The sequence below is a fragment of the Sus scrofa genome, chromosome 14 (assembly GCF_054392235.1).
Source record: "Sus scrofa isolate SSC_HxYL_T2T_F1_AM1 chromosome 14, Sscrofa_HxYL_maternal_Yorkshire_Landrace_v2.0, whole genome shotgun sequence".
In the NCBI taxonomy this organism is placed as follows: Eukaryota; Metazoa; Chordata; class Mammalia; order Artiodactyla; family Suidae; genus Sus; species Sus scrofa.
Genome location: NC_139396.1, coordinates 122,128,944 through 122,142,293, shown reverse-complemented (window position 1 = coordinate 122,142,293; position 13,350 = coordinate 122,128,944). Strand labels below are relative to the sequence as shown.

Here is a 13,350-nt window from a genome sequence, read left to right as displayed (position 1 = left end):
GTCTTTCTCTCTTTTTAGGGCCGCACCCGAGGCATGTGGAGGTTCCCAGGCTAGGGGTCCGACTGAAGCTGTAGCCACCAGCCTACGCCAGGGCCACAGCAATGCGGGATCCCAGCCACGTCTGCTACATACACCACAGTTCACAGCCACACCAGATCCTTAACCCTCTAAGCGAGGCCAGGAATCGAACCTGTGTCCTCTTGGATGCTAGTCAGGTTCGTTAACTGCTGAGCCATGACGGGAACTCCTAAAACATAATGTTTTGACTTAAATATCCAAATAAATTTGTAAAAGTAAATGCCTAAAAGCCACACTTTTCTTATATAATCTTTAGTTCTCAACCAGTACCTTTGTATTTTAGCAGAAAACTATCAACACTGGCATAACCATTAAGTTTAATTTCTGCAAGCTTAAAATTAATACTAACCTTTAAAAATTGTAATTAATTTGATTCCAAAAACACAAGTGCCCAAATCACTTATATCACTAGATTATCTTAACTTTTTCCTATATTTTTGTAACAGATGGCAAGCCTTACTTCTTGGACACCACACAACAATCACAATCTGTGTGACCTTTTCAGTATCAAAAAGAATCCAAATAGCCTTAATAACCAGAACCTCAGCATATTTTACGGTACTACATATAACCTTGATCATACTGGACAGAACCTAGACGTGTAAAATTGTATACTTTCAATGTAGTAAGTTATTTTACACAGATTTCCTACAATTAGTTCATGAAAACTATTCAGATACTAAACTGCCTCTTGAGTTGCAAAAAACCAAACACACATACACGCACACGCACAAAGAAAACAATTTTGCTTTCACTCTGTTTTCAGTAACACCAAAAAGGTATATATCACACCTAGATGAAAATTTTCTTAGGTTTAAGAATTGAAACGATTTTATCTCATTTAGGAAAAAGTTACTCTAACAAGTAATTTTGTTTAAAAAAGCAAAGTTTGTTTCTTCCTCAATATTTTTTGTTCTAACTACATGAATAAATTCATAGAGAAGCATAATTTAACTAACAAGGTTAAAACTATTTCCATATTTTAATAACTGATAACTTGAAAATAAAATCTGATATAAAGTAACAAATGTAATTTTTTACCATAAAAAATTAATATTGATTATAAATAGGGAGATTCCTTTCTGGCTCAGTGGATTATGAACTGGACTAATATCCTTGGGGATGTGGGTTCAAATCCTGGCCCAGTGGGTTAAGGATCTGGTATAGCCATGAACTATGGTGTAGGCTGCAGACACCACTCGGATACCACGTTGCTGTGGCTGTGGTATAGGCCAGCAACTGCAGCTCCAATTCAACCTCTAGCCTGGAACCTTCCAAATGCCACAGGGGAGGCCCTAAAAAGCAAATATAGACAGACAGACAGACAGACAGACAGATAGATAGATAGATAGATAGATAGATAGATAGGATAGATAGACAGATAGATAGGATAGACAGACAGACAGACAGTAAATGTGAATGCCTGGCAAATTTTCACCAATTACTAGCACTGAGTAAACTAAGCAAATATAAACTGTATCATTGGAAGCATGCTCCAGGGAATAGTAACATCATGACAAGTCATAATTTTTCTGATTAAAGAAAGGAAAGCAACAGGGTTATAACGACTTTAGTATAAAACGATGTGAGGAATTCCCGTCTGTGGCCCAGCGGAAATGAATCTGACTAGGAACCATGAGGTTGCGGGTTTGATCCCTAGCCTCGCTCAGTGGGTTAAGGATCTGGCATTGCCATGAGCTGTGGTGTAGGTCACTGACAAGGTTCAGATCTGGCGTTGCTACGGCTCTGGCGTAGGCTGGCAGCTACAGCTCTGATTGGACCCCTAGCCTGGGAACCTCCATATGCCGCAGGTGTGGCTCTAAAAAGACAAAAAAATTAATTAATTTATTAAAATAAAATGATGTGATAGTTTATTCAAATTATTTCTATATCCACTGTAAGTTACTATTCCTACAATATAAAAACTATAAAAAAGAAATGTGACAGATCAAAAGTGTTTAAATGTTATTTTGCCTCACTTTTATTTATTTATTTATTTTATTTTTTGTCTTTCTGTCTTTTTAGGGCCGAACCTGCGGCATATGGAGGTTTCCAGGCTAGGGGTCTAATCCAAGCCACATCCGTCAGCCTACACCACAGCCACAGCAACACAGGATCCTTAACCCACTGAGCGAGGCCAGGGGTCAAACCCGCGTCCTCATGGACACTAGTCGGGTTCATTAACCACTGAGCCACAGTGGGAACTCCTATTTTGCCTCAATTTTAAACAATTAAAATGTTTAAAATTTTAAATATGCAAAAGCTGTCCTGCAAGTAAATAAGGGGAAGAAAAGCTTCAATACTCCAGCTGTTTTTCATGTACTAGATTATGATTTTATAAATCAAAATCATGAAAGCTTTTCCTAATATTTAGTCACCTTAAATCTAAAGAAAATCAGAAAACAGCAGGAAATACTATCAGTCAAATATTGGAAGCATGTTTAATGTATAACTACAGAGAAATAATTAAATACTTCTGATAACTTCACTATTTAAAATAAAGCAATTATGAGGTGCTTTGGAAATTGTTAAAACACACAAACACCTTTAAGTTCACTATGGTGGATTGTATTAAACACTATAGGAAATAATGGCATAGAGATAGGCCTTATCTAATTAAATTACAGCAATAAATGCTATTTATTTTTCTTAACAAATGTGAAGCTATCATATGATTAGCAGTCTTAGTTTTAAAATATTTATCACTATCTCTATCTCTTATAATTTCACAAAGAATCATAACAGGCAAAACTTAAATTTCACAAGGAATTTTAAAATAGGCCTTCAATATTTCACTCTGTCTGTGCAAAGTTTAAAGGCAAAGTGGATTGTAAAATCAAGTGAACATAAAAAAATCATAGCAAACAATCTATTCCTAGAACATTCCCGTAATTATATTTGTCTGCCCTAAAATCAAAACAAAATTCAGAATCCACTAAGCTACTCCCTTGGCATCTTCTCGTATCTGGACTAATCTAAAACTCCATCCCAATTTTTTCTAAAAACTTCACACATTAATGCAAGTTTTCAATGTAGATAAATAAGCACTTTCAACAGGCTCACATAACAAATTTAGGGTCCAGAAAAGAATGTAACACATGCATCAGAAAACCTCACAGTCGGCCTTACTTTCTTCATCTGGAAAGATAAGAGAAGTTTTTATAACTTGTCATAAATTTGCCATTTTACATCAGCAGATTTAACTTCATCACATCTGACTATAACAAAAGCAGCTTTAGAATAAAAAAGTAAGACTAAAGAGTGTATTAAACAGCACAAAACAATTATCCTGTGAGCAAAGTATATCCTAACTACATAATTAAAGGAAGCAGCTAAGAATTACTTTTAAAACTACTGGCAATTTAAAAATGGAAAAAAAAAGTGCTCTTATAATAAAGCACATCCATCCTGTTAGAGAAGTTCTATGTAATATCCTTTTGAATACTTCATATAGTACACTATATTTACACGTTTATTGAAAACACCCCCAGCTTTTCCTAACAGTAGTTCAAATGAGCACTTTCACAATCAGCCACGTAACACACAAGCCTTCTTCAAATAAACCTTTTTATTATTGTTGTTGTTATCAGGAGTATCTTTGTGGACAAAGGTCTCTCGTTACAAAGAATATTAGCCTAGCAGCAATCAGAAAACATATATATTAAAAGCCTAGCTCTATCATTTATTAGTAATTTGATTTTCTTAAATACCACAACCTAAGGGCAACTTTAATCAAATACTATACTTACTATATACCAGACACCTTATATCTCTAAACTAGTTTCTCAACATTAGCAGTGTTGACAATTTGGGCCAGACAATTTTTTTGCTGTGGATGAGACTGCCCTATGCATTGCAGAATGTTTAGCAGCATCTCTGGCCTCTATCCCCCAAGATGGATGACAATATCATCCCCACCTTTGACCCTCAAGCTGTGACCACCAAAAATAACTCCAGACATTGTCAAATACTCAGACACGGTACCATACTCCCAGTCGGTAACCAATATTCTGAAAATAAATTCTAACAAATCTTTAAAAAGCACCCTATGGGAGTTTCCTTGTGGCAAGAGTTAAGGATCTACTGTTGTCACCTCAGTGGCTGAGCTTGCTATTGTGGCATGGATTCAATCCCTAGTCCTAGAACTTCCATGTGTGCCATGCCTACAGAGGGAAAAAAAAAAAAAAAAAGCACCCTACAAGTTAAGGGTTTTTAATCACCATGTTAAAGATGTGGAAACTATAGAGTTCACTAAAGTTAAGTAGTTTACCCTTTTATTATAAGACTGATAAAGTAGACGAACAAGGATTTAAGCTAGACTTTAAGTCTAGCTGACACCCAAATCTATGCTCCTTCCATTCCCCTATGCTGTCTTTCTAAACTCATTGCCTTGTCCACAAAAACCAGGATAACATTTGCCATGCTGGACTATCTGGAGTTTACAGATCAAATGATATAATGTATATGTAAATTCTATCAAACAAAAGGAGATAATATATTAAGGATTTGCTTGACAGGAGATAATATAACACAGTAGTCCACAAAGTTTGATTCCCCATGTACCATCTGGGAACTTACTAGAAATACAAATTCTCAGGCCCCAACCCAGACCTGATGAGTCAGAAACTCTGGAGGTGGGGCAAGCACTATGACTTAACAAGCCTTGCAAGTTATTTGGATGCCATCTAACATTTGAGAATCACCTGTAACAACAGGAAAAATACTGTACCAGGTGCCTAAAAACCCTAACATCTTTCTTTGGACTCAATCTTCTGGTAGCCTTTACAAGTTACTCTTTTTTATAAGTAGAAAAAAGATTTCAATTCTATTTTTTGAATTTCCAATAAATAGTTCTAGAGTAACGAGAACACTCAAAAAGAAGAGTCTCACTAAATTCATGACAGCAAAAGAATTTTAAATGGAAAAAAAAATTGCATACATTTAAAAAATTCCAAATCTCTCTGGAAATCAAGTGCTTCACCACCGAGGGAACCGTGACATGTACAGTTTGAACTGTGACATGTTCAAACAGGGAGCTTTGAACATGTATTCTGTATTTATAAATCACTTTAAGAATACATTTGATTTGGAGTTCCCGTTGTGGCACAGTGGTTAATGAACCCAACTAGGAACCATGAGGTTGCGGGTTCGATCCCTGGCCTTGCTCAGTGGGTTAAGGATCCAGCGTTGCCGTGAGTTGTGGTGTAGGTCACAGATGCAGCTTGGATCCCGTGTTGCTGTGGCACTGGTGTAGGCCAGCAGCTACAGCTCCAATTCGACCCCTAGCCTGGGAACTTCCATATGCCAAGGCCCTAGAAATGGCAAAAAGACCAAAACAAAACAAAACAAAAAAAGAATACATTTGATTTAAAGAACACCTGATCCAAATCACAGGGCATTTCATTATACCTTAAATAACTACATCCTCTTTAAAATATCAAAAATATCAAACCTATAAAATTAGAAGAATGCAATCCCTGAAATTACTACTAAAGAATAGAGACCTTACTATATTTTAGCGTGAAAATCTACAAAAATTCAAAGAAATAAAAGTGAAAATTATTCTGAAGGTCTTTAACAGCACTAAATCAACTATAAGTTTTGGATAGCGATATAAAGCAAAATATCGGTGCATGTAGCATTGGAGAGAAAGAGAGAGAAAGTAAGAGAGAATTTTAGATAACTAAATTTTCCTAGAAGTCAAAATGCACAGTTCAATTATACAAACTAGACTTGTACCAAAAATATACTAGCTTATACAACATATAACAAAATATGTAAAAATCACATAATCAAAGTCATATATACAATTAGAGCACGATTCATTCTTCAATGCAAAACAAACAAGCAAATCTCACTGGAAACCAAGTGCTTCACTACTGAGGGAACTGTGACACTGCTGGGAGACCAGCACTAGGAAAGGAAAAAAAGATTGATCCCTATGCACAAGTAATGGCCTTTACCAAGCACACCTCAAGCTCATTCCATCCTTCCCCATACCTGTTAAAAATAAATGAAGAAGAAAGTCCATTAGCTCTATCTTCCCATTTCTAGGACCTAAAATTATATTGAAACTACTGATCAAATGAGAAAACAGGAGATAATAATATATAAGTTTAACCTAAATAAAATTCCTATATTAATGCATTGCCAGATTATATTAAGTGTAAATGGTATTGTTAATAAATGTTAACCTGGCATTCAAAGTTGCATGACTCCTCCAAAAATGTGAACTTTAAAGAAACGCTAAGATATCTTTATTGACAGACAGTTTACGTAACTGCTGTTATCATATTAAATTTTTCTTTTGAGATGGATGAAGATTACTCTTTGTGAATAAAAATATATTTTAGTTCACCTATCTTTAACACTAAAGAAAATCTAATATTATAGTAACTTTTTATTTTCAAATTTCTACCTCATTATGCCATAATAGAGGAAGTTTTCATCCTACTTTAGTATTTAAAGCAAAAACTCTTTGATTAGCATGATTAACTTTTTTTTTGGTCAAACAGTATGAGAGAACAGAGCTTTAAACTATTTGTGATGAAACAGCAAAATCACAGACACATTACACTCAGAGCTCCTAAAGGAATACCCCTATTTTAAAAATTATTCATAGCCTGAACCAATTAGCATGCTAACATATCCAAAACTGAGGAAATTCAGTTAAAATCACTGCTCTTCCCATAAATGAAAATATAATTTCTCATACATGGGAAATCAGAAATTATAATTTTTAAGAGCAGCAGTTACCATGTTAGTATTTACAATGTGGCAGGTGCTATACTAAGTAAATTACTTATATATTGTATTTATTCTTCAAAATAAATTTTGTGAGTGGGAACCATTATCCTCATTTTGCGGGTAAAATAGAATGAGAAAAGTTAAGTAAGCTATACAAAGTCATCCAGCTACTAAGAGGCAGAGCCAGGATTCCAACACAGACAGTGTTGGTTCCAGAGTCTACACAGCCACCCTAAAATCTAACATGAAACAATGTACACACAATGTGTCAATAAAACCAAAACTGGATATTTTAAAGTAATTTAAAATAGATTTAACTTCATTTGAAAATTATAAAAACTTATTCACAAGGTGATCTCTTCTTTAAGGATGTATTCATTTTTTAGATATAGGACTATACTGCTAACCTTGTATTCATTTACATAAATACACATAAAGTACTCAAACACTTAGAGATTCACTGTTCATATTTGAAGTGATGACTACTGATGATAATTACGTATATAGTCACTTATAATACACAGTCTTCTTTTCCACACCGTGTACAGGTAAAAAATATTATTTGCTAGAAGGTGCAGCCAAGTATCCAAATCTGTCAATATTCTGAACACTATTAACAAGTGTATACCTAATACAACAAGTGTATACCTAATACTGAAGATCACCCATCTCTTAATGCAAACTATTACAAAAGAATCTGCCCTAACTATACTGAACTAAATTAAAACTCCCCATCCAAAATTAATTTGCCCCTAAATTATGTTTATTCTTCCTATATTAATATTTTTCCAACATTAATTTTTCCAAAATTTTTTATTCCAATGCAAATTCTTTTAAAAGGACCTAACTGCTAATAGCTTTTCTGTTACCAATAAAAAAAATTCAAAAAATTAGGGGATTGGTAAACACTCAAATCCAATATACTAAATTCGCCTTTCCTAACAAACGAAAAGTATTTTACACTACTAAGTACATACATATATTCAACGCTCAGAAAGAGAATCACAGACCAAAACACTTTTGACCAGTAAGAATGCATGTGGCAGTAATATGAATTAAGGACATCGGTTTGCTCAGCAAATCTTTACCAGCCTAGGGTTGTTCAGTCTGATATTATTTCTGACAGCAAGTGCATTAACTTCAAAACTACCAAGTAGAAAGCAACTGTAAAATAGAATATTAATACTGTAAAACTGAGTATTTACTGAAATCAATTCAGACCCCAATCACCCAAGCTGATTCAAATGTCTTGAATCACTATCCTTAGGACAAATCCTAACACCTTTCCTTCATAAATTCAGGCCACAGAGAATTCTTCAATACTAACTTTACTTAAAATTAAGTTACCATCAGAAAAAGAGACAGGAGAAAAAGAATCGGTTATATGACATAGAAATAAAACCTCAGAACTAAAGGTCTCTACAGGAAGAAAAAAAAAAGTATCAGGAAATTTCTTATTCTATCATTAATAATATATTTTCTGGAAGCTAAATTCTTATAGTACAGCCAAGGCCTAACATTTCAAGTAAGTGAAAAACTCATATGCATGCAAATTTCTGAATTTCTCTTTACAAACTCCAATTTCACATAAAATTTTTAAAAAAATTCCTGTACTGCTATCTTCCTAAAAAGGCTAAGATAAAAATTTTAAAGTGGAATGTTTATTGAGAGTCAATTAAATGTAGAAACTCTGTGAACTGATTTTCTCATAATAAATACTCCTATGACACTAATCACTAAATGATTACTTCTTAAGTGGCTTAAAAATTATTAAAAAGAATTAAGCTATCACCAAATGAACAAATAGCAAATGGGGCAAATTTCAAAATGAGGACATCTGAAAATCAGTACTAGAGTTCTCTTGTGGTGCAGTGAGGAGGTAAGAATCCAGCATTGTCACTGCAGTGGCTTGGGCCACTGCTGTGTCAAGGGTTCGATCCCTACCCTGGGAACTTTTACATGCCCCCAGTGCGGCCAAAAAATAAAATAAAATATATATTTAAAAATAAATTTAAAAAATAAAAATCAGTACTGAAGACTTCCAAAAAGTAAGGAATTTTGTAACATTAAGAGAATCGTATATTTTTGTGTGTGTATGGTTAAAAGGAAAAAGATGTTATACTGTTCCACATAAGAATTAAAATATCACCAGCTATCTTGAATGTTGTTAAAATAAAATTCTAAAAAGTGATATACACAAATGCATTATTTCTCTTTTTTAAACTAAATTTAAAATTAAGGTGGTTATATCTTACCATATTTTATGATATTTATTTAATATATCATAGCAATGTTAACTCTGCACTGAGGACTGTACTACTGTGCTAACTTTTACAATGAACAGCCAGCTTATATTAAGCCGTAGAAGCTGTAAATTCCTCTCAGGTGCTCTCTATTCTTGAATAAGCTTTATGAAAATGTAAATTATCACAGACCAATTAGGTGGCCCAGGCACATTCCACAGGAAAGAAACACAACTTAGGAAATATAAAACAGTGTAAAATAAAAATTGTGAATAATAACTTTTAAAAAAAAAACTCACAATATGGTTATGTCAGTAACCACTGATCTTAAAAGATAATACAGCTAAATAGTTACTGTACTCCCTACAAATTAACAATAGTCCCTATGAAGGTTAATATTTGAAGACACAAACTTATCAAACAATAAAAATACAAGAAAAGCCTAAAGTTTCCCTGAAATCTGAAGACAATGAATTATTGTCTCATGTTCAGTGCTACTTTCAGACTACCATTAAAGATAAAACTCTACCAACAAATTACTTTTAGAATAATTCAATTTTGCAAAAAAAATATTGTCTTCAATTTTCTTGAGAAATCATTTCATTATTAATCTTTATCAGATAAAAATACTCCAATCACTACGCTCATGAAAGAACTTAACTTTGAACAGGCTGGCTTCTGAAATTGAGCAACCTGCTAGAGACAAAGCCTTCAATGGCCATTTTAATTTTTCCCCCTACAATAAAAACAAAACACTAAAGTGAAACCAAGCAAACCAAAGTGCTTTGGTATATCAAAATTATTGGAAGTGTAACTATCAAAAGAGCAAGCCCAGTTACTGACTTTCCTAAGTGATTTTTTTATATATATCATCATTTGGCTCAATAAAACCACAACTCTAGAAACTAAATGTTATTAGTCATTTGATGCAATATATGATACTGCTTTCTATGCATACCATAACTAAGAGGACAGTTTTAGAGAAAGTTATAAGTCATAAATTTCAGACATAGAGGCACACATTTTCTGAAATCAGAGGAGAAATGGCCAATCAACTTACTGCTCATATATAAGAATCTGGTAGGAAAATGTTAGTCTTATAACTCTGATACGTTTAAATCAAATGGGTATAGCAAAAGTAGCATAAACATACTGTGAATATTAAAAACAATCTAATAAACAGCATTCTGGAAAATTTTTTGAATGGAGGCTTATTTTAAAAAGTTAAACAGTTAATTAATGTGTTCCTATATATTCAGATGACTGTCAGTTTACGCCAACAGTAGACTATTTTTGAAGTAAGTTACAAATCAGAAGAGTTTTTCCGTAATTAACTTCTGGGTAAGCGGGTCAAGTTCAGTCTCAGTAAAGTTTTCAATTAATGCAACTTTAAAATTTCCAAATATTCTTTTTAAACATTCTTTTTTAACTTAACAGAAAACTGTTACCTTGTGTGCGTGGTAAAGCTATTTCTTCAGTAATTTTATCTTCATTTCAAAACAAATACTTCGAGTAAATTAGCTGTGCACACTATGTGCACATACATAACCCGAAGGAATAAAATCTCTCCAGATATACAACGTTTGATTCAAAAAAACTCCCCCACAATTTTTAGCTGTACATATATAAACACTTTAGTCTCACTTTACCTTTAGGAGAGATGTTTACTGACAGTTGCTAAGAAACCACTTTTATTAAAGAATATTAACACTTATAAAACTACATAGTTTTAACTAAATATTGTCAACTAGTAAAATTCATACCACCAAATTTCTTATCTTAATAGAGGCTTAAAAAAATGCTTCAGTCACCTCAGACCAGTAACTTAATCCTGTCTCATGTCTATACACTGGCCTTTCGTAACTCTCAATTTCTGATACTTTTCATTCTGCAAAAAAGGGCTCCATTCCCATCCTTGATCAAAGCCAGCTTATTATACCTGAAACTGCAAAGATTAATGCCTTTTGATAACCAGCATCTTTTGAAGTACAAGGGCCTGTTAGACAACCAATACTATACACTATTGAAATTCTTGGGTTTCTATCTTATTCAACAAGCTGACTCAGTAAATTTAAGACACCGTATGGAAAAAGCGGAACACACCTACAATCTGAAGCTGGAGTAATCCACTCTTGCCAGTCTGATTATTAGCTGATAAATTGTACTTGACATTCTACACAAGTCAGAGTAAGATTAACGGATACCCAAAGGTGTCAGAGGACATGATACCTAAATAAGGTGAGCAGCAATTCTGGCATCACAATAATACTTAAATTTCAAGTGAAACTGAAGTTTAATCTCTGCAATCACCATTTGCTACACACTATACCCTTCAACCTATACAACCTTATCATCTGGGATCAAAAACCACTCAATCTCCATTCTACTACTTGTCACAAGAGCACTGAATATAAAATGCTACTGAATTGCAAATTTCATATCCTATCCCATATCACCCCAATGGGGGGAGGGGAGCAAATTTAACAAAGATCTAATAAGAACGATTTATGAGATATACCACGGCACTATTGATTTCAAGCTACAAAACTTCCACATGCAGTTCAAAGTTGTAATTAACTTTGTTTTAACACACAAACCTACTTTTGCCTTCAAATGAGCACCATATATGCTAAAATGATTCTCTCTAAAGTTATGCAAATCAGTTCACAACTCACATTTTAAAAGAATCTATCAATGCAACCCAGGAAACTCAAAACAATCACTGCAAGATTCTGATGCAATATGCGTACGTGCAACACTAATTTTCATTTTAATCTGATCTATACCCTTGATCTAGGGCCTAAAGCCAAGATTTAATCGAAATATGCTCAACCTCAAAGCATCTACTTTTCTGTTCATTTAATAGACCGGATTACCGAGCTCACTAATCCACTAACACTGTACTGTATTCTGTATTAACGGACAATAGCCCTTAGGAAGAGACCCCGTAGACAGACTAAGAAACCCATGGGCGCCTTGACACTTGCAACCAAGCAAGAGTTCTGTCTAGATGAACACACCCTAGGCTGAATGCATTCAAAAGCAGCACAAAATATACATGATCTAGAAATCTGATTAGGGTTAAATGTTATAGTCACCCAAACTATGGACATTTTTCGCATCCGTCTACTCCCACGTTATAAGAGCGAGTGACAGAAAAGCAAAGAGGAGCAGCAGCCACAGAAATGGATACAGGTCAAGTCTAAGTCGAATCCATCCTCTTGATATCTCCTTTTGTTTCTGCTAACGATCTCTTTGATGATGGCTGTCATGTCTGGGAGTCTGTGGCTGAAGAAAAAGGAGGAGAGAGATGGCAGAAGCTGCTGGTGGCGGGGCTTCTTCTGCAGGATGGAAATGGCTCTGGACTTGGCGGTAGCTGATGCCCCTCGCTCTGCTGCCGCTTGGCTCTGGACCGCAGCCGGGTAATGGCTGCTGCGGCGGCTGCTGGATGGTTGCAGCGACTGGGCCTGCTTCTCCTCAGCAGCCAGAGATCTGGCAGCGGCGGCAGCGGAATGGGGAGAAGACGAATAATCCTCGGAAAGGCTGCCTCCTCCGGCGGCCTCTGGAGCCCGGGCCAGGGGGGGTGCGGCGGCGGCGGAGGGGAGGTTTAAAACCGGCCCGGGTCCCTGGATGTGCCGCCGCCGCCGCCGCCGTGTTGGAGGCAGTAAGAGGGGAGAGACCAACTCTCCGGCGTTCCCAGCCCTGGAAATGATGACAGGCGACTCCGACCCCCTCCCCGGAGCTGCAGCCGCCGCCGCCGCCGCCGCCGCCGCTTCTCCCCCCCGCTCCAGGAGCGGGAGGTGCCGCCGCCGCTCCTCAGCCGGCTCCCGCCCGAGCCCACGGCTTCCACCGTCCCTTTCAGAAGAAGCCGAGGAAGAGGCTGCACGGTTAGAAAAGAGGACGAAGAGGAGGCGAGAAACGCCGCCGCTGCCGCCGCCGCCGGCCGGCCGGCTCCCCGAGGGCGCTGCCCCCGCGGCTGCTCACAGGCGTTGAGAGGGGCTCTGGGCCGCGGCCGCCGCCGTCTCTCATCTCCTTCGCCTGAGCCCGGTCTCGCCTCACAGCGGCCCAACTCTCAAACTTCCATCATGGCTGCAGCTTCCGAGAGGAGAGAACTGAGCGCAGCCGCGTCCCGGCTCCGAACGGGTATCCTGCCGCAGTGCACAAAGAGTCCCGCCACATCACCGCCCGCCAGCCTGCCCGCCCCCTCCGCCGCCGCGCTAGGGGCAGGGGCGCCTGGGAGCCCGAGGGGAGGCGGGAGGCGGGAGGCGGGCCGGACCGCGCC

The 13,350-nt window shown here is 36.8% G+C and overlaps 2 protein-coding genes across 5 annotated transcripts in view; both read right to left on the bottom strand.

Moving 5' to 3' along the window:
• PTEN (phosphatase and tensin homolog) overlaps nucleotides 1-13,178 on the bottom strand; it is a 95,124-nt gene extending 81,946 nt beyond the window's left edge. For 2 of the 4 annotated variants that reach the window (XR_014825592.1, XR_014825594.1), the window contains exon 1: nucleotides 12,262-13,178. Coding sequence is in view for 1 of the 4 variants with exons in the window: in NM_001143696.1 (NP_001137168.1) it covers nucleotides 12,262-12,340 (79 nt within the window). In the remaining 3 variants the exon portion in view is untranslated. 4 annotated transcript variants of the gene reach the window in all.
• MLDHR (mitochondrial lactate dehydrogenase regulator) lies at nucleotides 13,152-13,276 on the bottom strand. Its single transcript, XM_084996703.1, has one exon. The coding sequence runs from the start codon at nucleotides 13,245-13,247 to the stop codon at nucleotides 13,152-13,154; it is 96 nt and encodes a 31-aa protein (XP_084852829.1). The 5' UTR covers nucleotides 13,248-13,276.
• Between the last annotated feature and the right edge of the window lie 74 nt (nucleotides 13,277-13,350).

Bases quoted from the DNA above. Each gene is read 5' to 3' on its own strand.
- MLDHR (XM_084996703.1), bottom strand. From the start codon at position 13,247: ATGTGGCGGGACTCTTTGTGCACTGCGGCAGGATACCCGTTCGGAGCC.